At 44.7% G+C, this 25,548-nt stretch overlaps 1 protein-coding gene across 1 annotated transcript in view; it reads right to left on the bottom strand.

Annotated features, from left to right (window-relative positions):
* Positions 1 to 367: 367 nt before the first annotated feature.
* Positions 368 to 25,548, bottom strand: part of SLX9 (SLX9 ribosome biogenesis factor) — a 170,041-nt gene continuing 144,860 nt past the window's right edge. The window contains exons 5-6 of the mRNA XM_066575651.1: positions 20,738 to 20,809; positions 368 to 902 (exon numbers count right to left, since the gene is read on the bottom strand). Coding sequence (XP_066431748.1) covers positions 779 to 902; positions 20,738 to 20,809 — 196 coding nt within the window. The 3' untranslated portion in view covers positions 368 to 778. The remainder of the gene's footprint in view (positions 903 to 20,737; positions 20,810 to 25,548) is intronic.

Here is a 25,548-nt window from a genome sequence, read left to right on the forward strand (position 1 = left end):
CTACGTAGCTAGCCCCACTGACATTCAGACATGACGGGTCCTCTAATTACAATAAATAGTAAGAAAAATTATTATTCTTGAGCAGCTGTGTAAAGGTATCAAGGAGACTTCTATGCTGTGTCTAGCCTGTGTATTTAGCCATTTCCTTCATACATGATTTCCGTAAATGCATTCTCTCTGTGCATAGGCTGTGGTGTGGAGCGGAGAAGAGTGGTGTTCTCTGATCAATCAGCTCTGATTGATTCTGATTCACAAAATGAAATAATTTCCTCATCTAGGCGAATAGCATTTTCAAGTTCATACGAGAACTGATGATTTCTTACATGCATCTGGTTTATAATACATCTTTTATGGATATCAAACAAAATTAGTAGTGTAAAGATTTATTTAATACTAGAAAGTCAAACAAATACAAATTAGGTATTACATACGTTGGCCAGAAGGCTTTCTTTGTACTGACAACGAGAACAACTGTTGGAACTAAAACCAAATGTACTCATTTCAACCTTGATCCAATGCTCAAACGTAAAGCACATGGACAAAACTTCATATCTTACTGGATTTAACTTAAGGCAATTTTTGTTAACCACAGCCAGATGTTTTTGGACAATACACATGACTAAAATTCCAGTGCACATGACTGGACTTTTTACTCAATGTTGCCCGTCTTTCAATACTATCTGTCACATTGTTCATCCCTTGTAACATCAGCCTGGGACTTCTTTACATTCTTCAGTTAGATTCCAGGTCTGGGTGAACTACACAGCACTCTCAATGATTAGCTGGGATTCTCCTGCTCTGCCTTCATTCGTTTCATTAGGTGCGCCGTCACAGCAGAGAGTGGGTTGGCCTTGTAGGAAGAGTTTTTCATCAGTTCCTGAACGCGAGCAATTTCTTCTTCCCTATGACGAAGATAAAAAATAAAATATGTCATACATGTAACACTTTCATTTAAGTTTCCCTCCTTTTGTAATATCATGCATGTCACAATATGGTGAGACTCGGGCACGGACTGACTGGGCCCCCATATACTACTACACACCTGATACAGGAAATTTTCCCATTTGGTACCCAATTAGTGTAACCAGTCTAGGTTTATTTTGTTTTTAATTTTAATATATGTCTGTTAGTGTAGCATAGATAGGAGTTAAAAGTAATATTCCTAGTGGCTTAGTATCGAATTCTGAATGGCTTAGCACTTGAAGCAAATGTCATTTTTTAAAACTAATTAAATCAAGATATCGAAATCTTTTTCATTTTTCTAATCTGTCTTTATTTTCTGATTGTAGATGGTTTTATTCTATAGGCTGTACATGACTATGGGGACGGCCAGCTTGCCTTCACTGCTGAGATATGCTTTGTAGCAGCCACAAAATGAACAGGAGCCAACTCATTTACACTCACTGTCAAAAAAAATTCAAGTCCCCGAAAGGAGTTGTCTGAATTGAATGAAACTTTCTGTGCGTGATTAGAACGTTGATATAAGGAAGGGATTACAATATCACAGTAAAAGGATAAGTTATTGTGGTAAACTGGTCACTTGAAGTGAGGCTTTAGTACCCTACTGGGCCGCTTCTAGCTTGGGTGCAAGATGTGATACGGGGGCATGGAAGCACAAAGGCTTCATATGGTATCCTGCATCTTATCTGCCCACATTTGCTAAAATGAAAAAAGTTAAGCCAGTAGAGCAAAGTGAGATTGTTTTAAGTAAGAGAAACCAAGTAATCTTGTAGATATGATGCCTTTTAATGGCCAACAAAAATACATGATGTTAATGCGAGCTTTCAAACCTCTCAGGGTCCTCAAACATAATTGGAACAGATCTAAAGACGTATTTATAGTTAAACATATACACATCACATGGGAGGGCACAGACATGGTGAACTTAATTTGCACTTCGATAAATACTGGATAAAAGGGCACAGATGTTTTGTGATTAAAGGGGTTGTCCTGCGCCGAAACGGGTTTTTTAAAAATTCAATAGGCCCCCCGTTCGGCGCGAGACAAACCCATGGGTTAAAAAAACAAAAACGTTTAGTACTTACCCGAATCCCCGCGCTGCGGCGACTTCTTACTTACCTTACCAAGATGGCCGCCGGGATCTTCACCCACGATGCACCGCGGGTCTTCTCCCATGGTGCACCGTGGGCTCTGTACAGTCCATTGCCGATTCCAGCCTCCTGATTGGCTGGAATCGGCACACGTGACGGGGCGGAGCGGAGCTATGAGGACCAGCTCTCCGGCACGAGCGGCCCCATTCACCAGGGAGAAGACCGGACTGCGCAAGCGCGTCTAATCGGGCGATTAGACGCTGAAATTAGACGGCACCATGGAGACGAGGACACTAGCAACAGAACAGGTAAGTGAATAACTTCTGTATGGCTCATAATTAATGCACGATGTACATTACAAAGTGCATTAATATGGCCATACAGAAGTGTATAACCCCACTTGCTTTCGCGGGACAACCCCTTTAATAGCAGATACATACCAGGTAGGGATGAGCATAACACTAAATAATTAGTCCAGTGACAAGGAATCTGAAAGTCTCCAGTCTCTAAATTGATGTTTGGGGGTCACCACCAGGTCAATGTGTTACTTCTGCTCTGGGTTTCTCATATCTCAATCTCCACTGATGTAAAAACCCTCCTCCAAGATTCATACCATTTCTGATGGTATTAAAGGGGATTATAAAAACTTATATTCCCAAATTGTTCTGTGACATTGGGACTTAAAATTGCCTTTACTTGCTGGAAAATGCCTCTTGGAAGCTCTGCCATGAAAGGCAACATATGTGGCTGCAGGATGTCATGAACATATCGCTGAGCTGTCATTGTCCCTTGTTCCACTACTAGGGATGGGGAACTGTCAAATATAATGGCCCCCAGACCATCACACCAGAAATGGAGGCAGTGTTCCACTCCACAGCAAAGGCAGGATAGAGGCACTCATCCCTAGATCTCCAGACATGAACACAGACATGAATGCCCAAATTAAACCTGGGTTTGTCACTGAAGACAACTCCGTTCCACCAGTCCACCAAGTCGTTTCAGCATTCATGTCACTACTGCAAACGGTGGCAACAATGGGTCAAAGGCAGTATACCTAATGGGCGTCATGGGACCAAATTTCCTTCCACTGAGTGCTTAGAAATAGTTCCAACAGACACAGGGGCCTGTAATGATGGTGTAACCTGTCTCTACATGAAGGGATAGGAACTAATATTGCGAAGGATCCCCTCTAGCCAATTGAAATGTAGCAACTCGAAATAGTTGGAGTTGCTTATGCTTGTTGGACGATCAGACAATCTTCTCTACTGGTGGTCTGTTGAGGGCGTCCTAAGCCCGGTCACCAAGTATGCATTCCCTCACACATCCACTAGTCCGAACACTTAACAGTTGGGTCAGATGTCAGGCAATTCATCAATATGACCATCCAGCTTCTCGCATTCAAATAAAGAGCCCTCTCTCAAACTTAATTAACGGACTCTACACAAGCAGAAAAATAGGTCCACTACACACAAGTAGCCTGTGAGAGCCTTTTAATAGGCCACGGTTGGAACCCCCTTTTGGGCCTCAGGTGGCAAGAGACCATTCATCTAATCATGCTACAACCGTAATCATTTGCATATCTGCCTGAGATGTAACTGCATGACAAGTTTTGCAGCAAAATTACTACTCCTAAGTGTTTCATGTTTTTCCTTTTGACAAAGGTTTTACGTCTATAGAAAACTGTTCTAGACATGATCTGTGACCTGTGAAGGGGTCAGTGTGCAGGAAGGTGAAGTAGATAAGCTGCGCTCATCACCTGTTGTGAATGATGGATTCTGTATAAAAAGGTACATCTACATCCCACCAACTATCGCTCTTGTACTTTCACACAGGAGTGATATTCGTAAGGCAAAGCATACTGGAGATCTCTTCCAATCACCCAACCCCATTCACTGCAAAACAGGCCATCAGCTGTTCACAGGATGTGATATTCACTTGTTTTTTAGGCAAGCTAAAAACCAAGAGACTCCAACAACTGAGCGATCTCTCGCTCAATGCCCTGTCTGTGGCCATGTGTATATGGGACGACTATCATGTTTCCCTGAAATATAAGCCTCCCCCCAAAATAAGCCCCAGCTAAACTACATGAAAAAAATGACTCACTTAGCCAGCGGCATCTAAGTCCCTCACAGCACTCTCTTTCTGGTGATGGGGCTTTGAATACCCCGCCTCCAGCAAGCGAGTGCTGTGATTGGATCATGAGCGCCGCTGCCTCAGCAAAATCAGAGCCAGCGCTCGATCATTTACAGCCATTCAGTGAACGACATCACTGAATGGCTGTGATTACACAGGTAACTCGATGAACCAAAGTAGTCACTTTTTCTGTAATTCTCTAAATCTGGCACCGATCAAAACAGTGTGTAATCATAATGAGTAAAACTCACAAAAAAAGACTGACGTCTGCAATGCCGGCCTTGGTATAATTTCCCCCAAAGCACTTAATACATGAAGAGGTGCATACCTCTTTATCTATTAGGTGCATCCCGGTGCCTCCATACTCCCACACAGAAATATATGCCAGGTCTGACCTGTGGCCTGTTTTTCACCAGTTTATGGAGTAAATTATACATAAAACTGTTTGTTTGGGGAGACCACACCCCCTCCCAACAAGTCCCACCCACTTTTACAAAAGCAGAGGGCAGAAAAGCGTCCCTTAACACCAAATTTTGTGACTTTGCCACACTAATTTTCTAGTATTAAGCCAGTATAAATGTCCCTCTATGCATTTCTACGGACTATGAATCAATCTCTCAATGAGTGTAATACCATGGCAAATTAAATAAAATGGTGTTATATTGACAAATGCTTGTGATTATAACAAGTTATAGACTAAATGAATACAGGGTCCCCTGTAGAGTAAGATTTAGTGCTCCAGTATATCTTAACAAAGGCTTGGCTACTCCATTTCAACTATATCCATGGTTTGCAAGTTGCACGGTCCCACGACGGTCTTAGAGCCCAAATAATGTAAAGTAGAAAAAGCCATTATGAGAGGTCTTTTCTCCCCCCAAGGCACACAGAGTTAAATCATTCACAGTTCTGAGACTTGGTACATTAGATCTCCAGTCTTGGCAGCTGTGCCAGCTCTCTCTGCACATCAACTATTATGTCTGAGAAGTGGATATAGCTCCCCAGGGCCTGGAATCAAAACATTAGTAGAAATCAGAGGCCGACAGCCAAAGCAAATCATGTATAGTCCAAAGTTAGCTTCACAGAAATAGAGATGGTGTGAATCATGGTATGTTTTATATATGAATGTTATCAAGACTAAACGTCAAATGTAAATATGCAAAAATCGTAAAGGAGCGATTAGGAAGGCTGTGAGGTTGGTAGCAGACTATAAAGGAGAACATGGCATGGAAGAGGAAACCATTATCAAAAGGCACTATTAGGCTATATTAACATTTGCGTTCGGAACCTCCATTAAGAGAATTCTTCAAAGATCCACTATAAAATACCAGACAAAAAAAGTACTGTATGAAAGACTTTCTACCGGTAAGGGACCGGACGGCTGAATGGAAAGTCAACGGACCCCATTAAAGTCAATGAGCGCCGTTCGGTTCAGTCATAATACGGATCCGTTCGGCCAAGGCATTCCCCTTTTCCTGCTTCAATACTACCGAGAAGATAAGAAACAAGAATAAATGGTGCGCTAGGATGGGGTAACCAGGCAGGAGGATCACTAAGGGTCTTTATTGACAAGCACAGTAAACATCTACACTTAAGTAAACAACGGTGACAAAGTGGACGATGTCATGGGAGTCATGTGATCATGTCACCCGGCTATCCGGGACTTTTAAATAGATCACATGATCGCACTTCTAACGTGAACTCAAGGGGAAAAAATATTAGAATATCACATTAGGACACACAAGAACAGTCATGATAAAACATATCAAGCGATAAGTAGAACAACTTCTAGGGTGGGTGTTTCCATACTTTTAGGGGCTTTTTTCACTACACACTTACACTGGTCAACAAACTTTTTCCATCAGAGTTGGTTTCAGGTGCAAGAGATAGATTTTTGTGTGCCAATTTGAATTCTGTTGTCAGATTTTTTGTAGCAAGTCTACAAATGGGATGATGTAGTGAATGCTGCACTGAGCAGAGGCTTGGACCCAATGACCCTGGAGGCCCCTTCCAACTCTACCTGTCTATGAGTCTAGTTTTTGTGATGAGATGCATTAGGTTTCAGTATTGGTTGTAATATGAGAACTATGTAAATCAGTATTATTTCTCATATCAGATCAGATTTCACTTGCCATAAATTATTTGTTGGCATGCCTAGAAAATGCAAAAATCACCCAGACATATTTTTCTGCCTGTTATTTACAGCTTCAGGACAGCAATGTACAATTACTGCAAATCTTTCAAAAATCAACAAATTGTATATTGGGTGTACAATAGGTGATCAGGATAAATCATGGGCTCCACACGTTACTTGCGCAGCATTTTCTAGTGGATGGAGTGATTGGATTCATGGGTGGAAGGCTTCACTTCTATTTGTGACACCTATTATATGAAAGGAGCCAAAAGGATCACGACAAGGATTGCTACTTTTGCATCACTAATACAATTGGCTTTTCAGCAAAAAATAGGCATAAAATCATTCATCCAAATTTGGATTTGACCATTAGACCAGTTCCTCATGATGCCTTACTACCAATTCCAGTAGCTCCAGTGAATGTGACATGTGTGCCACTGCTGGTGAAGATCCTGCAGATTTAGACTACAGGCCCGATGTTGTAAAAGAGCCAGAAACATTTACCCAGGAAGATCTGAGTGATTTGATTAGGGACTCCTATCTCCCAAAAGGTAATGCGAAGCTTTTAGCATCAAGACTTAGGCCCAATGTCCATAGGCGGATCGTATTCTACAGGCAGGAGCCCACAGCGGGAATCCGACTCTGCCCGCGGACGAGGACACTGCGTCACCTTGTTACCTATCCAGGGCTTTTGCGTGCTTCTATGTCTTCTATTTCGTGGTCTGCGAATGCGTGCGGAAACACTGGCGTGCATGCACAGCATATTTTCTTTTTTTTTTTTTTAAAACTCCTACTTTCCTGCGGCCCGTCTGCAATTCAATTGTGGACGGGCCGCGAATCGGATGGCTTCCACTAACTTCAACAGAAGCCGTCCGTGTGGAATCCGTACTGAAATGGAGCATGCTGTGATTTGTTTTCCGGACCAAAAGGTCCGCAAATCAAATCCGCATGCTTTATTTTATTTGCGGACTCCTCTGTTTCCCTATGGGCGGCTTGATTTGTGGACGCTGCAAATCAAACCGACCCGTGGACATTGGGCTTTAAGCAGAAACACCTGCTTGCAAGAAATGCTAAAGTGTGCCACTATCAAAAAAATGATCGCTCCCAGCAAGAGAAACCAGGTAATCATGTAGATATGATACCTTTTAATAAAAAATACATGATGTTATAGCAAGCTTTCGAACCAACGCAGGGCTCTAAACCATCAAATACATAACCATAACTTAAAGGGGTTCTGACATCAAAAAAAAAAAATTTGTACTCACCTTGCCTGGCCTGGCCCGGCCCGATCGCCAGGCATGTCCCCTCCAGCCGGCATCTTCTTCTGTGCCTTTAAAGCAGAGCAGGAGCGGTCAAAAAGACCGCTTTCTGCTCTGGTCCGTCCGTCAGGCACTTCCGAGGTGAACGGACGGACCGCCCACAGCAGGCACGTCACAAGCAGTGCTTGCTGTGGGCGGCCCGTCCGTCCTGCTGAACTCCGGAGTGCTGCGCATGCGCAGTGGAGACGCAGCCCGTCCTGACTCCTGTCAGAGGGCACCTCTCCACTGCGCATGCGCGCGATCCTGGAGCGGCGCGGCTCGTGCAGACAGAAGAGGAGGAACAGCGCCTGCTGGGAGATGACCCCCCCCGATGTCAACAACAACAGAAGAACAGGTAAGTATTATCTTTTTATGCTTTAGCAGCCATTAAACCGTGGGTTCCCTGTGTCCATTAGGCACACCAGTGAACAATGGTTGCTAAAGCATAAAAACATTATTTGTGTCAGAACCCCTTTAACTTCATCTTTTACTTTCAATGGCCCATTGTGTTATTGCCACGATATTAATGGACTATTTGAGCATTTATCACACTTACACATAGCTTCTGACTGGCGGCTCTTTATTGACTCATCTAAGCGAAGCCTAAAAGCTGTTCTATTGCATAATGGGAATCAAAAGCCATGTGTACCAATTGTGCATTCCGCTCATCTAAGCGAGACATATGAAAGTATGAAAATATTTCTTGATGCACTCAATTACAAAGCACATCAATGGAATATCTGTGGTGATTTAAAAGTCACTGGAATGCTCGTGGGTATGCAAGCAGGGTTTACTTCGTTTATGGGACAGCCATGCTGTTGCAGATCATTATGTCAAATGTAATTGGGATCAAAGAAGTGAATAGGAGCCAGGAAGGAACAGTGTTCAAAATACTCCTTTGGTTGACCCTCAAAAAGTTTTCTTGCCACTGCTGCACATTAAGCTTGGTTTAATGAAGAACTTTGTGAAAGCAATAAGGGAATACTAATTCAGCAGGATTGTCAGAGAAATTTCCAAAGATCAGTGCAGCGAAATTGAGGAAAGGAATTTTTGTCAGATCCCAAATTCGGGAGGTTTTGCAAGACATAAAATTCAATGATGCTCTTAAGATTAAAGGAAGAGAAGCGTGTCAGGCTTTTAGGTGGGTTTGTGAAATCTTTCTGGGCAGCCATAAATCTTGTGCTTATGAAGCTGGTGTTCAAAGGTTGCTCGATGCATTTCAGAAAATGGAATGTCACAGGTCTTAGAAAAATGCATTTTTTGCATTCCCACTTTTTCCCCCGAAAACCGTGAAGCAGTGAGTGATGAGCAATGCAAGCAGTTTCACCAAAACATTCAACAGATGGAAAATTGCGAACAAAGATTCTGGAATGAAAGCATGATGGCAGATTACGGATGGATGTTGTATCATGATAATCTAGACAAAATGTACAAAAGAAAATCATATTAAAGCCATTTTCGTTTTTTTCTTTTTAATAAAAAGTATAATATGAATAAAAATTGGTTGAATTGATGATAAATGTGCATGATATGTGTTATTTAGGTGCACTTTGGAATGATTCCATTCCTGGCACATTCTGAAATATACCGTATATACTTGAGTATTAGCCGATCCGAGTATAAGCCGAGACAATAAGTTTAACCACAAAAAACTGGGAAAATTTATTGACTCGAGTATAAGCCGAGCTGTACTCTAGTGTATATACTAGGTAAAAAAAAAAAACTTCCATACTCACCTCCCAGCTGGTGTCTGTGTGACACGCTGCTTGAATTCTCCACATCTGCTCGGCTCTGTCAGTGCTGTGTAAGTAAGCGCTGTGATTGGATTGAGCGCCAGCCAATCACAGCTGGCGCTCGATCCAATCACAGCGCTTAATTACACAGCACTGACGGCAGGGGATTTGAAAGCCGAGCAGGGAGAATTCTAAAGCAGTTTGATTGGCTGTGAATGATCGAGCACTGGCTGTGATTGGCTGACGATCGATACAAATCACAGCTCTTACTTACAAAGCGCTGATAGCAGGGGATGACAGAGCCGAGAAAAGAGGACGGTGGTCTATTTTCTACTTGTGTTTTTAAAGATTCATCCACATTGTGGACTGAAATTATTGGGGGGGTTATCCGGGGACAAATTTTTTTTCTTCAAAAGGTGCTGTTAGAAACTAACCCTCGTTCTACCAGTGTAGAAGACTGCTGGCCCTCACTTCTGGCTGCACAATGAGAACTCCGAAAGTAGCACATGCAACCGCTGCAGCTAATCACCAGTGGAACTGAGTGGATGATTTCTGGCAAATCACCTGTCCCTGGTGGCAATGACATAACTGCTGCATCACTGCCGCCAGCAGTAAAGACCAACAGTGGAATGAGAGCAGCAGATGAGCTCCTTTTGAAAAATGTTGTCATCTCCGAAAAAAAAACATTAAAATCAGAACTTGTCACCAGGTTCATGCTTCCTAGCCACGGGCAGCATGAACGTAGGACAGATATATACACTGCGCCAATGTATGCGTTATTCTGAAATGCTGTGGCGTTTAGAATAAATACACTTTGAAGTTTGACACTGAACGTCTCTCCAAGTCATGGAGGTGTTGTTGCGCTGGCCTCTCCCCATCTGGATCATCCAGAGTGATAGTTCTCTATCCAATACACTAGCAGAGAAAGAGTGGTCACCCTAAGCAATCCAGGCGGGGAACGCTCATGACTCAGAGCAGTGCTAGGTATCAAACTTCTGAAATATTGTGGCCTTTCAGAATAAACCTACTTTGAACACCATATACACGGGCTCAGTGTACATTCCTGGTGACAGGTTCCCTTAACAGGAGAAAAACATGATCGTGAACATCACTAGATACAATCTGAGGTCGTTCGGAATCAGGCATTGAGAGTTAAACTGTAAAAAAACCACTCAGATTAGTCAATTTTATATAAAGGGCACAATCAATCAGTTCACATAGCTTGTAATGTGAAAGTGCTGTTGTTGCCTTGCAGTGTTGGAGTCCTGAATTAAAAGGAGTTGTCCTGTTGTAAACTATTGATGGTCTTAAGATAGGTCATCAATAGCCAATCATTGGGGGTCTGCCGACTAAGACCCTCGCTGATCAACTGTTCTCTGCGTCAATGCACTTGTGAACTGAGCATATTTCTGCAAGAAGCAATTCGCCTGCTTATTGCAGGCCAAGTCCCCACTGAAGTAAATGGCTCCATTCTGAATGCAGTGGCCAGGCTTGGTATTACAAGAAAAATTCCTGTCCGCTTCCTGCAGAAATCTGTTCATAGCTCGAGCACACTGACCCAGAGAATCAGCAGGGATCTCAGGAGCTAGATCCCAACAGATCTATTTATCAATAGTTTACAACTGGACAACCCCTTTAGCCCCTTAGTGACGAAGCCTGTATGCATCTTACTGACGGAGGGAAATTTTGGAAATCTGACATGTATCACTTTAACATGGAATAACTCCGTAAAGGTTTTGCAGATCCAAGTGATTCTGACATTGTTTTTTGCCACATATTGTACTTCATTAAGGTGGTAAAAATAGACCAATAGAATTTGTGTACATTTATTAAAAGTGCCAAAATTGGGAAAAAGTTATTTTTTTCACATTTTCAACTGTAATATCTCAAATATATGCAAACCTACTGTACAAATTTTTGCTAAGATATATTTTTCCATCTGTTTACTTTATTCTGGGCACTAGAGATGAGCGAACGTACTCGTCCGAGCTTGATACTCGTTCGAGTATTAGCGTGTTCAAGATGCTCGTTACTCGTGACGAGTACCACGCGATGTTCGAGTTACTTTCACTTTCATCTCTGAGACGTTAGCGCGCTTTTCTGGCCAATAGAAAGACAGGGAAGGCATTACAACTTCCCCCTGCGACGTTCAAGCCCTATACCACCCCACTGCACTGAGTGGCTGGCGAGATCAGGTGTCACCCGAGTATAAAAATCGGCCCCTCCCGCGGCTCGCCACAGATTTATTCTGACATAGAGGAGGGAAAGTGCTGTCTTGCTGTAGCTGCTATAGGGAGAGCGTTAGGAGTATTTTAGGCTTCAAGAACCCCAACAGTCCTTCTTAGGGCCACATCTAACCGTGTGCAGTACTGTGGAGGCTGCTTTTTGCAGTGTTGCACATTTTTTTTTTTTTTGTATATCGGCCGTGCAGAGCATTGCGCCCTGCAGTAATTATACATACTCCAGGGCCAGTAGTGGTGGTGAGGCAGGGACAGAAGACATATTTATTGAATATAGGCAGTGGGCCTTTCCAAAAACATTTGGGGAAAAAAATCTATTTGGGCTGCCTGTGACTGTCCTCAGTGTACTGGGTCTGTGCTGGGTGTAGTTGTCCTCTTAATTCATACGTAGCCAGCTAAGTGTTACAGCAGGCTTGCGCAAAATTATTTCCTGGCTCTGCTGTGCGTTCGGTAAGCGAAGTCAGCCTCCAACCACAGGCCAATAAGCGGCACATTTAATTACAGCGTTCTGTTTCTGCACTACTGGTAATACACCATGCTGAGGGGTAGGGGTAGGTCTAGAGGACGTGGACGCGGGTGAGGACACGGAGGCCCAAGTCAGGGTGTGGGCACAGGCCGAGCCAGTGCGGTGGCCAGGGGTAGAGGCAGGGCCAGACCGAATAATCCACCAACTGGTTCCCAAAGCGCCCCCTCGCGCCATGCCACCCTGCAGAGGTCAAGGTGCTCTACGGTGTGGCAGTTTTTCCCAGAGACGCCTGACGACCGACGAACAGTGGTGTGCAACCTTTGTCGCGCCAAGATCAGCTGGGGAGCCACCACCACCAGCATGCGCAGGCATATGATGGCCAAGCACCCCACAAGGTGGGACAAAGGCCGTTCACCGCCTCCGGTTTGCACCACTGCCTCTCCCCCTGTGCCCCAACCTGCCACTGAGATCCAACCCCCCTCTGAGGACACAGGCACTACCGTCTCCTGGCCTGCACCCACACCCTCACCTCCGCTGTCCTCGGCCCCATCCAGCAATGTTTCTCAGCGCAGCTTCCAGACGTTGCTAGCGCCACTGTTTGAGCGCAAGCGCAAGTACGCCGCCACGCACCCCCACGCTCAAGCGCTAAACATGCACATTGCCAAATTGATCAGCCTGGAGATGCTGCCGTATAGGCTTGTGGAAACGGAGGCTTTCAAAAGCATGATGGCGGCCGCGGCCCCGCGCTACTCGGTTCCCAGTTCCCACTACTTTTCCCGATGCGCCGTCCCAGGCCTGCACGACCACGTCTCCCGCAACATTGTACGCGCCCTCACCAACGCAGTTACTGCCAAGGTCCACTTAACAACGGACACGTGGACAAGCACAGGTGGGCAGGGCCACTATATCTCCCTGACGGCACATTGGGTGAATTTAGTGGAGGCTGGGACAGAGTCAGAGCCTGGGACCGCTCACGTCCTACCCACCCCCAGAATTGCGGGCCCCAGCTCGGTGCTGGTATCTGCGGCGGTGTATGCTTCCTCCACTAAACCACCCTCCTCTTCCAACGCAACCTCTGTCTCACAATCAAGATGTGTCAGCAGCAGCAGCACGTCGCCAGCAGTTGGTGTCGCGCGGCGTGGCAGCACAGCGGTGGGCAAGCGTCAGCAGGCCGTGCTGAAACTACTCAGCTTAGGAGAGAAGAGGCACACAGCCCACGAACTGCTGCAGGGTCTGACAGAGCAGACCGACCGCTGGCTTGCGCCGCTGAGCCTCCAACCGGGCATGGTCGTGTGTGACAACGGCCGTAACCTGGTGGAGGCTCTGCAGCTCGGCAGCCTCACGCACGTGCCATGCCTGGCCCACGTCTTTAATTTGGTGGTTCAGCGCTTTCTGAAAAGCTACCCACACTTGTCATACCTGCTCGGAAAAGTGCGCCGGGTCAGCGCACATTTCCACAACTCCAAGATGGACGCTGCTACCCTGTGGACCCTGCAACATCGGTTTAATCTGCCAGTGCACCGACTGCTGTGTGACGTGCCCACACGGTGGAACTCTACGCTACACATGTTGGCCAGGCTCTATGAGCAGCGTAGAGCTATAGTGGAATACCAACTCCAACATGGGCGGCGTAGTGGGAGTCAGCCTCCTCAATTCTTTACAGAAGAGTGGGCCTGATTGGCAGACATCTGCCAGGTCCTTGGAAACTTTGAGGAGTCTACCCAGATGGTGAGTGGGGATGCTGCAATCATTAGTGTCACCATTCCTCTGCTATGCCTCTTGAGAAGTTCCCTGCAAAGCATAAAGGCAGACGCTCTGCACTCGGAAACGGAGGCGTGGGAAGACAGTATGTCGCTGGATAGTCAGAGCACCCTCATGTCTATATCTCAGCGCGTTGAGGAGGAGGAGGAGGAGGAGGAGGGGGAGGAGCATGAGGAGGAGGGGGAAGAGACAGCTTGGGCCACTGCTGAGGGTACACATGCTGCTTGCCTGTCATCCTTTCAGCGTGTATGGCCGGAGGAGGAGGATCCTGAAAGTGATCTTCCTAGTGAGGACAGCCATGTGTTGCGTACAGGTACCCTGGCACACATGGCTGACTTCATGTTAGGATGCCTTTCCCGTGACCCTCGCATTACACGCATTCTGGCCACTACGGATTACTGGGTGTACACACTGCTCGACCCACGGTATAAGGAGAACCTTTCCACTCTCATACCCGAAGAAGAAAGGGGTTTGAGAGTGATGCTATACCACAGGACCCTGGCAGACAAGCTGATGGTAAAATTCCCATCCGACAGCGCTAGTGGCAGAAGGCGCAGTTCCGAGGGCCAGGTAGCAGGGGAGGCGCGGAGATCAGGCAGCATGTACAGCGCAGGCAGGGGAACAATCTCTAAGGCCTTTGACAGCTTTCTGGCTCCCCAGCAAGACTGTGTCACCGCTCCCCAGTCAAGGCTGAGTCAGCGGGAGCACTATAAAAGGATGGTGAGGGAGTATGTAGCCGATCGCACGACCGTCCTCGGTGACGCCTCTGCCCCCTACAACTACTGGGTTTCGAAGCTGGACACGTGGCCTGAACTCGCGTTGTATGCCCTGGAGGTGCTTGCTTGTCCTGCGGCTAGCGTCTTGTCAGAGAGGGTGTTTAGTGCGGCTGGGGGAATCATCACGGATAAGCGTACCCGCCTGTCAACCGACAGTGCCGACAGGCTTACACTCATCAAGATGAACAAAGCCTGGATTTCCCCAGACTTCTCTTCTTCACCAGCGGACAGCAGCGATACCTAAGCAATACGTAGGCTGCACCCGCGGATGGAAGCATCGTTCTCTAGGTTTCACCTGCCCTCTTGGTTGGGCATGGGCAATTTTTCTGAGGTACATTAGTACTGTTGGTACACCAATTTTTGGGGGCCCTCGCCTACAGTGTAATCCAATTAATTTTTAGCCCACCTGCATTACAGCTGACTTTCCATCAGCTGTGTTGGGCACTGCAATGGTATATATTTATGTACCGCCGGTGGGTTCCAGGGAGCCACCCATGCTGTCGGTCCACACGGAGTTGTAACTGCATGTGTCTACTTCTAAAGAACCCCAAGTCTGACTGGGGCATGCAGTGTGGGCCGAAGCCCACCTGCATTTAATCGGATGTTACCTCAGCTGTGATGGGCACTGCAATGGGATACATTAATGTACAGCCGGTGGGTTCCAGGGAGCCACCCATGCTGTGGGTGCACATGGAATTCCCATTGCGGAGTTGTACCTGCCTGTGACTATTTATAAAAAAACGCGGTCTGACTGGGGCATGCAGACACCTTGACAGAATGAATAGTGTGTGGCACATAGGTTCCCCATTGCTATGCCCACGTGTGCAGCTCCTGATGGCGGTGGCACAGGATTATATTTCTCATTGCTTCTGTACAGCATTGTGGGCTATCGCCCCGCCCCTTTTAAAGAGGGTCGCTGCCTAGCCGTGCCAACCCTCTGCAGTGTGTGCCTGCGGTTCCATCTCATGGCAGACGCACTTATAAATAGACATGAGTGTGGCGTGGCATGAGGGCAGCTGAAGGCTGCGCAGGGACAATTTGGTGTGCGCTGTGGACACTGGGTCATGCAGGGAGGGGGGGGGGGTTGGGCAGCATGTAACCCAGGAGAAGTGGCAGCGGAGTGTCATGCAGGCAGTGATTGTGCTTTGTTGGAGGTAGTGTGGTGCTTAGCTAAGGTATGCATTGCTAATGAGGGCTTTTCAGAAGTAAAAGTTGTTGGGGGAGGGGGCACTCTTGCCGTTATTGTGTCTTAATAGTGGGACCTGGGAACTTGAGATGCAGCCCAACATGTAGCCCCTCGCCTGCCCTATCCGTTGCTGTGTCGTTCCCATCACTTTCTTGAATTGCCCCGATTTTCACAAATGGAAACCTTAGCGAGCATCGGCGATATACAAAAATGCTCGAGTCGCCCATTGACTTCAATGGGGTTCGTTACTCGAAACGAACCCTCGAGCATCGCGATAATTTAGTCTCGAGTAACGAGCACCCGAGCATTTTGGTGCTCGCTCATCTCTACTGGGCACACATTTGAAAAACAGTGTTTTTTTTAACCATTTAGGAGACGTACAAATTTAACATTACTTATCAACATTTTGACAAGCCAAGACTGCAAAGGCCCACAGGTGTCAGAATGATAGGTACCTCCACAAATGACCTCATTTTAAAAACTACATGCCTTAATGTATTCACTGAGGGAGGTCAGGAGTATTTTCAGGAGTTAATGTAATTTAGAGGAGAAAAAATAACATTTCATATTTTTGAAAATATGTTATTTTAAAGAAGTTTTTTTTTTCTATAATGCACATGAAAATGCGGATTTGTACCCCAAAATGGAACACCCTGTTTCAGAAACATATCTGTTGTGGCCCTAATCTTATGTCTCTATGCACAACGGGGCCCAAACCAAAAGGAGCAGCCAGTGGCTTTCAGAACACGCATTTCGCTTGAAGGCTACTAAAGGTAGCAGAGCGCCTAGAGCCGTGACTGAGGGCCGTAGTGAGCGGTCTCTGGTCACGTGATCGCCGTTATGCAAAAGATAATGGCGATCACGTAAAAGTTAAGACAGTTGAAGTTTGATGCTCCGTTTGGTTTGGGACCATTGTGCATATAGACAGAAGATTAGGGCCACGATGGGCCCCTACAGTCAGACCCCGACTGAACAAGAATGATGGCACAAACTAGTGATAAGCCATAGCTTTTTGGGATTGGGAACTCATCCAGGATTGCAAATTTGAAATCACTTGCAGTATTTCAAGACCTCATAGACTCTTTGCACTACTTTTCACCTTCTGCCTAAATTAAATGTTAATTCATATACCCAGGATCGTGGTTGTATAGAGCAGCCCTACTTTTGTATACCCCACAACTCACCTGGACTGAATATGTAAGTCACTTACTTTAGTTTTATGACCTCACCTTTTTTTTTGCCACATATGAAACGCAATAGGAAAAAAAAATAGCAAACCAGACATTCTAAGTAGACTTAGGAAAAAGAACAAAATGCAGCCATATTTGGAAGTCTCTGCCCCTGGAACATGACTTATTAGAGTAGAAAAATATTCTCTGTATGTCTGGCAATGTATGTTGGTTTCCCACTGGTTATTCAGGCGGACAATAAATCCTGAAGCACGTCACGCGGCTACCAGCCAGTTGCTAACAGCTGATCCCGCTGTATCCAATGGGATAAAATGAAGTGATGAGGACGAGCAGCAAATACACACAATGGAAATGATTGCACAAGAGACACGACTGTCCAGAAAGCAATACCTAGGAAATGGTTTGGGAGGAAAAGGACAGTACACAAGCTTATCATTTCCGTCAAATTAGTAATTTCCCAGCGTAATAAAATAAATACAAAAAAAGTACACACAAGGGCTTCTGTTTATATTTTATACGAAAAAGGTTAGAAAAGAAAGGGTTTACAGTAAACTGCAGAACAACTGTAGCACAAGGCCGGGCTCACACGACCTGATGTTTACTGCGTATTACGTGGGCTCTGTATGCCCGTGTGATACGTGGTAACTCGCAGGCAGTTACATTCCCTTACACAATTTCGATCACATTAGTGTGTCAGAATTGCGCATTAAGTGAGAGCAAAAAAATAACTCATATTTTGCAGGGTATATACGCCCATTGCTCTCTATGGGTGCATATATACACACACCCATATGCCATTACATTGCGTATGGGCAGCGTGTATATGCGTGTCGCTTCGCAATGATGCGTGAAATATAAACAAAGGAAAAAAAACAGGTGTACTGTGCATGACAGCGTGCGCGAGTACGTGCAATGTAATCCCAGCCTGGCCAACCTCAGAGTTTAAACTAAACACACCCTATTCTTCTAACGGTAAGAGCTCCTCTACTCCAGTGTCTGGCAGACGCGGGCATCGTCCTGCTTTGCTTCTAGCCTGACCTTCTACATACTTTCTTCTATCATCTCAATGGTTACTTACTCCTGGCTTTCCAGCTCAGCTGCAGAACTTTTGCCAATTATCACCCTATATAGCTGAACTGGAAATTCCACTCAGTGCTTCAGTGTTGTTGTGAGTTTGACACCCTGCTTAGCTCCTGCCTCATCATGTATTCTGTTATCCAGTGTCCTTCGGTTTGTGGTTCTTCTGCCTTTGCACTCTTCCTGTCAGTAGTCTCACAGTCTGTTCCCTATCTTTTCCTTATACACCTGTCTGTTTCTCTGTTTCTTTACTACTCACGGCCTATTCTGTCTTTTGGTTTATAGGTGTTTTTGTCCTGTAAGGGTCAGCTAGCGCCTAGAGAAAGATTGTGGGGGCGTCCTTCTAGGCAGGGCTAGCTCTTCTCCCCTGTACTAGCTTAGGGCAAGGTATCTTCCCTAGTTCTCCTCGCCAGAGGGTCAACCTCGCTGGACTGGGCCTTCGCCTATCCAGTAGGTTGATCGAGTGGTTCCACATCCACAGTCCTAACACTCATGTTTGTTTGAGTTTCCTCCCACACTCTAAAAACATGCCAATAGGTGACTTTATATTGTGAGTCCTTGTGGTCTCAGAACCTTTCAAGCAGCGATGTACAGTGATGCAGAATATGTATGCATTATATAAAATGACTGAAATAAATAAATACAATTGTATGTTACAACCATAACAGTCCTTAAAAATGCAGTCATATTGCAGCAGTGTGAAACTGGCATTATTATGTGGCTACAATGTAGTAACATGCACATAACAATACATAACTATTTAAAAAGAAAATGCAAAAAAAACCCTTTTTAATGTGAAAAAATTGAAACATTTTTTCACATTAAGAAATTACATTAGTTCACATTAGGAAAACTGGAGGAGACTGGGAGGTGAAGGGTTAAGACCAGGCATTTTACCTGGTTACTAGTCTATGAGATTGGATAGTAAAATATGGCATTGCAGAAACAACCCCTATTTTATATAGAAGCTGGCCCTACGATCAACTGATCACTACAAGTTCAACTTTTCTAATCATGACCAATCAACTTTCTTGCTGGCAGAAGCCATATCTGGTCGCTCATGCAGTGGGAATATGTGGCACTGCATGGCCGACATTTAGATGAATGGGTGGGCAGACTTTCATGGTATATCCACAAGATAAGCCCTGAAAGTGTGATATATGTGGGTCCTACCTCTGGGAACCGAACCCCTCTCTAGTTCTGGTCCTCACTGCTCCTTGCTTGGGTGAATGTGGTGGCCAGAAACAGCTGAGCAGGCAGTGCTACACCATCTTGTTACTTCCATAGAAGTCTATAAGAGCTACCTAAACACTGTACAGCAGCACAATGAGCTATGCAGTTACCACAGCTCCTGAGTTACGGAAGCTGGGTAGCTTGCGGTTTCTATATCTTCTGTTGACTTCTATGAGAGTAACAGAAACAGCGTAGTGCTGCCCACTTGGGCGTTCCTGTAAATCCCAATCAGCCCCCAGTGACAACATTAATCCAGGCGAGAAGCATAGAGGGCCATCACTAGAGATCTGTTTGTGTCCGAGAGGTGAGACCGGCATCCATAAGGCTTTCATGGTGTATCCTGTTAATGTGCCATGAAAGTTTCAGATGGAAATACCTCTTAACAGGTTCCACTGATAAATATCTTGTGCCTATGGCCATAAAAAAAAATTGGAAGGCACATCATGTTTTGCCATACAGCTGAGGTGTATGTTTTTTAATGCTCACTGCAAAAAAATACTGTTTGATCCTATGGATCCTACTGACTTTGGCTTCTATTGTAAAAAACAAGACAAAGCAGTATACATGGATACAGTTTGACATTACAGTAAAGAACAGCTTGTCACATTTTTGTGTCCCATCCAAAAAACAATATCCAGATGTATACCGTATATACTCTAGTATAAGCTGACCCGAGTATAAGCCAAGGCACCAAGTTTTACCACCCAAAAACTGGGAAAACTGTTGACTCGAGTATAAGCCTTGGGTGGATTTATACTTGAGTGAGGTCCGTGCACCATTACTTTCAATGGGGCTGTTGCTGCTACCGGCAGCCCCATTGAAAGCAATGGGCTGCATGCAGTGATTTTCGGGGAAGGCTTTAAATATAAGCCCTTCCCTAAAAATCATTCCTAACGTGTAAAAAAAATTTTTTTTTTTAAATACTCACCTCTCTGCCGCTGTGCTTGGTCCTCCGGCAGTGCAGTTCTTTCAGCAGGCGGGGATTTAAAATTCCCGCCTGCTGTAAGGGCTGTATCTGATTGGCTGAGTGCTCAGCTAATCACAGGCAGCGCTGGGTCATCCATTGAATTAAAAAATTTTTTTTTAAAATCACTGCACCCAGCAGCAACAGCCCCATTGAAAGAAATGGCATACGGACCCGCACTCGAGAATAATCCAAAGGGGGGCGTTTTTAAGCATAAAAAATGTGCTTGAAAAGTCGGCTTTTTTATATGAACAGTCAATGGCAACAGGATCCAACAATAAAGACATAAGTTGCATCCTGTTCTCGCAGCATATGCATTCCCGCAGTAAGCACAAAAAACGTATGCCTCAGCTGTACGTCAAAAACCCTGATGTGAAGCTATATTAGGAGTAACTGCTGGATTTATTACTAAACGCTCCAGACATAAATGCTTTTCTAATTCAATTACTGAAGCTCAGGTTATAGCTATGATTAACAACCCCAATTTTCTGTACTCACATTAGTTTACGTTTCTGTACAGGCCTCATTTTGCTGTAATCAGTTGGCTCTGGCTTCTTCTTCTTTACAGCTCTGAAGGGAGGAAAACAGTAAAGAGATTTTATGAGATCACCATGTAATTAATTATTACAGACACACGTTAACAGTAGCCCTGAGGAATATAGATCGCTTCCATACCTACAAAATAGGAAGAGGTTTGTTGACTAACCAACACGGAGAACAGAAGCATAGACTATGGCAGTAAGTTCTAGGAAGGAGTGGAGCTCGCTGCTCTCCTGCACGGGAACCTTGAAATATCGCACAAAGCTGCTTAACGAGGTATTACAGTTTCAACAAACAAAGCTTATTCATTGTGTAATGAAAAGTTGTAGTCTTCCTATGTACTTAATGTGTCAACTACTCACAATTATTAAGGCCGAATGCCCTCAGACGGATAATCGCTGCGGGATTCGCAGTCAGACACCCGCCACGAATCCCGCAGCAATAGCCGTCCATAGACATGCTATGTTAACAGATTCTCCCCTGCCTACGAGGATCAATCAACTTGTAACGCTCAAGAAAGGTGTCCAGCCCCTATTGAACTCAAGCAAACCCATTTCAGCGATAATCGTGCAGTGTAAATGCACTGAAATCGCTTACTATTCATTCGCAGGTTTTTAAGTGAACGCTTCAGTTGGCTTAAAAACTAAACAATCGCTGGACTGCCGGCTTCTCCTTCCATGTAAATGCTCCCCAGTCAGCACCTCACAGAGGAGGTGAAGCGCTGAGCCAGAAGCCCGCGCTCCAGCGGAGAAGTCTGTCAGTGTAAACGCTCTGCACGAGCACTAAGGACCTTAGCAGTGACATCAGCGATCGTGTAGTCATTCACCCAACTGTCGGCCCATTAGTGGGAGTCCAATCTCTGGGAACCCTGTTCACAAAAGTGAGGGGAATGAGTCGCCTTTGGTTTTAACTCTGCACAGAGGCGCTCTCCTTTACGACGGATAGGGACTCTGGCAGTTGGATCCCCACCAATCAAAATGATAGTATATCCTGGCTACTATATAGGTCATTCATTTTGACCGTGGGGAAAAAAACCCCCCAAATCTCTATCCCTTTAGAACAGCCACAAAATGTAAGTAACATGTCATGTCACTAAACACATGCCATGGCTGAGATACTAGGTCTAGAGCTTACATCTTGGTATCATATTAAGGATCGGTATCTTAGCTGTCACATGATCGTAATATTCTTAGCAATATTGTAGATGCAATATAGAAAGATATCAGCCGGTTATCCTCCAGTAAACCAAGAGGTATTACACATCTCAGGCTTTGCTTGGGTTAGGCATTTGCCTTCACCCCTTAGTGACCACCCTATTGTGTTTTTACGTCCTGTCACTGCAGGACGTGTATGGAGGGAGATCACATACATCGTATGTGTCAGCTGTTTCCCACAGCTGACATCCATGGACAACAGCCCCGACAGGCCGCACAGCCAAACGGGGCTGTTAACCCTTTAAACGCCGCTGTCAAATCTGACTGCGGCATTTAAATCCCCCAGGTGGATGTTCAGGGGTCCCATATAGCCCCGCCTTCCCCCGCGATGAGATCAGGGGAGCGAGCCATACGTGTGTCATGGCAGCTGGGGGCCTTCTGAAAAGCCCCAGGGCGGTCATCACAGACTGCCCATCAAGCCATGCCCGTGGGGTGGCTTGATAGACTGCCTGTCGGAATGCAGTATGATGTAATGCTATGGCATTACATAATACTGCAGGAGTGATCAAAACATTGCTAGTTGTGGTCTGCTAGGGGGGCTAAAAGAAAATGTAAAAAGAATAAAGTTATATTAATTATTTAAAGAAAAAACCCCCCACCCTTTTGCTATATTTAGAATAAAAGAATCTAAATAATAAAACAAAAATTCATATTTGGTATCGCTGCGTTCGTAAAAGTCCGATCTATGATGGTAATGCATTATTTACTGCGCACAGTGAATGTCGTCCGGAAAAAAAACTAAACGCCAGAAATGTGCTTTTTTGGTCACCCTGTTTCCAAGAAAAAAATCTAATAAAAAGCAATTAAAACATTGTATGTATTCAAAAATACCAACAGAAACTACAGGGTGCCCTGCACAAAATGAGCCCTGGCAGAACTATGTCAATGGAAAAATGAAAAAGTTATTGTGTGCAGAAAATGGAGACAGAAAATAATTCAAAAAAATTAAATGTCTTTAAAAAAATATAAGTAGTACAGAAAAAAAAACAAAAAAAACACTATACGAGTTTGGTATCGTAGTAATCAGACTGACTCATTGTATAAAGTTATCATGTCATTTTTGTTGCAGTTTGTGCGCCGTAGAAACAAGACGCACCGAAAGATGGTGGAACATCATTTTTTTTCCCATTTCTCTCCACTTAGAATTTTTAAAAAGTTTTTCAGTACATTATATGGTACAATAAATAGCACCATTGAAGAATACAACTCGTCCCGCAAAAAACAGCGATGTTGATGGATAAATAAAAGGAGTTACGATTTTTCTAAAAGGGGGAGAAAAAAACGAAAATAGAAAAAAAGCAAAAAAAACTTGGTCACTAAGGGGTTAAACATGATTTAAGTTATTTTTACAAAATGTTAGGCTTTGAAGCAAAATTGCATGGCAGAGTGCAAGGGTGCCTCTTTTAACAAAATTTGTCATGTGACTACTTTTTAAAATTGTTTCTGCTAATTCTGAAACCTAATACAATTCCTCAGCAGCAGCTTTTTGATAGCTTCCGGTCGTCAACAGAGGAATAAAAATGAACATAAGAAATCTTTCCAAAATCGCCAAACAGGTAGACAAAAATGCAGGCTTTCACAATGCTATTTCCATGCATTATATATCAATTGTTAAAAGGTACAACATTACTTTAAGGGTGTTTTCCTGGTCTTAACATTGATGGTTCATCCTTCGGATTGGCCATCATGTTATCAGGAGTAGTCTGACATCAGAGATCCCCCACCACCAACGATAAAGAATTGATAACCTATTCTAAAGGCCCATTTAGACAACGATTATTGCTCAAAAGATGGATGTCAAGCGACTTTTGAGCGGTAATCGTTGTCATTTACAGTACAAGGTGATCGCTCAAATGTTGAGCAATCAACTTGCGCTCCGAGTGGAGGATGCAGAAGACAAGTGGGGAAACTTGTCTTTTGCATGCAGCTGTTCCCCACTCGGAACACCCGGCTGTTATACAGCGGAACGCTCCGAGCGGAGGTTGCAGAAGACAAGCGGAGTGGCCCAGCTTGTCTTCTGCATCCAGCTGTTCTCTGCTTGGAGCGCCCGGCTGTTATACAACCGAGCGCTCTGAGCGGGATATGAAGAACACAGCTGGACCACTCTAATCTTCATACCCCACCTGTGTTCAGGGAGTGGGAAACAGCTGAAACAGTAGTATCAGCTGTATCCAGCTGTGAATTCCCGATAAGGCTGATCGTTGTCTTTCAGCATGCTGAAAGACAACGATGAGCGACGGCTTAACGAAAACTGCACAATGTCAGTGCAGTTAGACACAACGATTATCGCTCAAAAGACGGATTTTGAGCGAATTTTGAACGATAATCCTTTCGTCTAAATGGGCCTTAAGGATACGTATTTAATGTTAAAATCTGTAAAACAAAATTTCCGTCCCCACTTGCGGGGTCTCTGGCTACCTGCAGTTGTCCACTTTGGAGAGGAGGCCATGAAACAAAGGTTGTTGCAGATTTACTTATTGTACAATAGATGAACGAATGAATCTCCCATTTACATATAAAAACCATAAACTAATCCTAGTTGATAATTATACGAGAATATTACATCTAATTGCCTGCATGAACTGCTAGTCACACATAATACCTGTCATTTAAACCAGACATTATGTGAATAAAATTGTTCCAGAAAATGGTATTCAGAACAAAACATCAGGCAATGACTCAAAAGTGAGCATAATGTCATAAAAATCCCAAGAAGTCAGCCTGCCTTCTCCATAACAAAGCCCTTCAGCAGCCGGGAAGGATGCTCATCCAATGAGATCAATATAAATGACTCCTATGTGCTCCGGACCAATTCTTGGTACCTTGGCTTTGTTGTTAATGAGTCATGCTCTGTTCTGCTGTATAGGATTGTTTTTCTGGGGTACGCAGGTCGTCTGCAGGACCATCTCCAAAGTAAATAGCAAGTTTGAATGCAGACATTTTTCCAATAAGCATAGGATATTGATAGCAAAGTAAGCTAATTACATCCAAATTCTCAATCAATTACTACTTGAATGCACCAACAGTTTTACAGGGATTTTCTTAAAAAAAAAAACATAAGAAAAATCGGCTCAGAATCCAATCCAGTCTTATTATAATTAGAGATGAGCAAGCATACTCGCTAAGGCAAACTACTCGAGCGAGTAGTGCCATATGCGAGTACCTGTCCACTCATCTCAAAAGATTCGGGTGCCGGCGGGGTGCGAAGAGCGGCGGGGGGGGGGAGATCTCGATCTCTCTCGATCTCTCTCTCTCGATCTCTCTCCCCCGCTCCCTCTCTCCCCCCTGCTCACTCCCACAACTCACCGCTCTCCCCCGCCGGCACCCAAATCTTTTGAGACGAGCGGGCAGGTGCTCACATAAGGCACTACTCGCTTGAGTAGTTTGCCTTAGCAAGTATGCTCGCTCATCTGTAATTATAATCAAAACCGCTCTTGCCATAAGCACCAACTAGGATTGGTGAAGGCAGCAGAAACCCCAAAAGAACAAAATTAGGAATCACAGAAATAAGGACTACTTGTTAAAATATAATATATATTAAAATAATTGGCCAAA

This window comes from Eleutherodactylus coqui, chromosome 8 (genome assembly GCF_035609145.1).
Source record: "Eleutherodactylus coqui strain aEleCoq1 chromosome 8, aEleCoq1.hap1, whole genome shotgun sequence".
Lineage (NCBI taxonomy): Eukaryota > Metazoa > Chordata > Amphibia > Anura > Eleutherodactylidae > Eleutherodactylus > Eleutherodactylus coqui.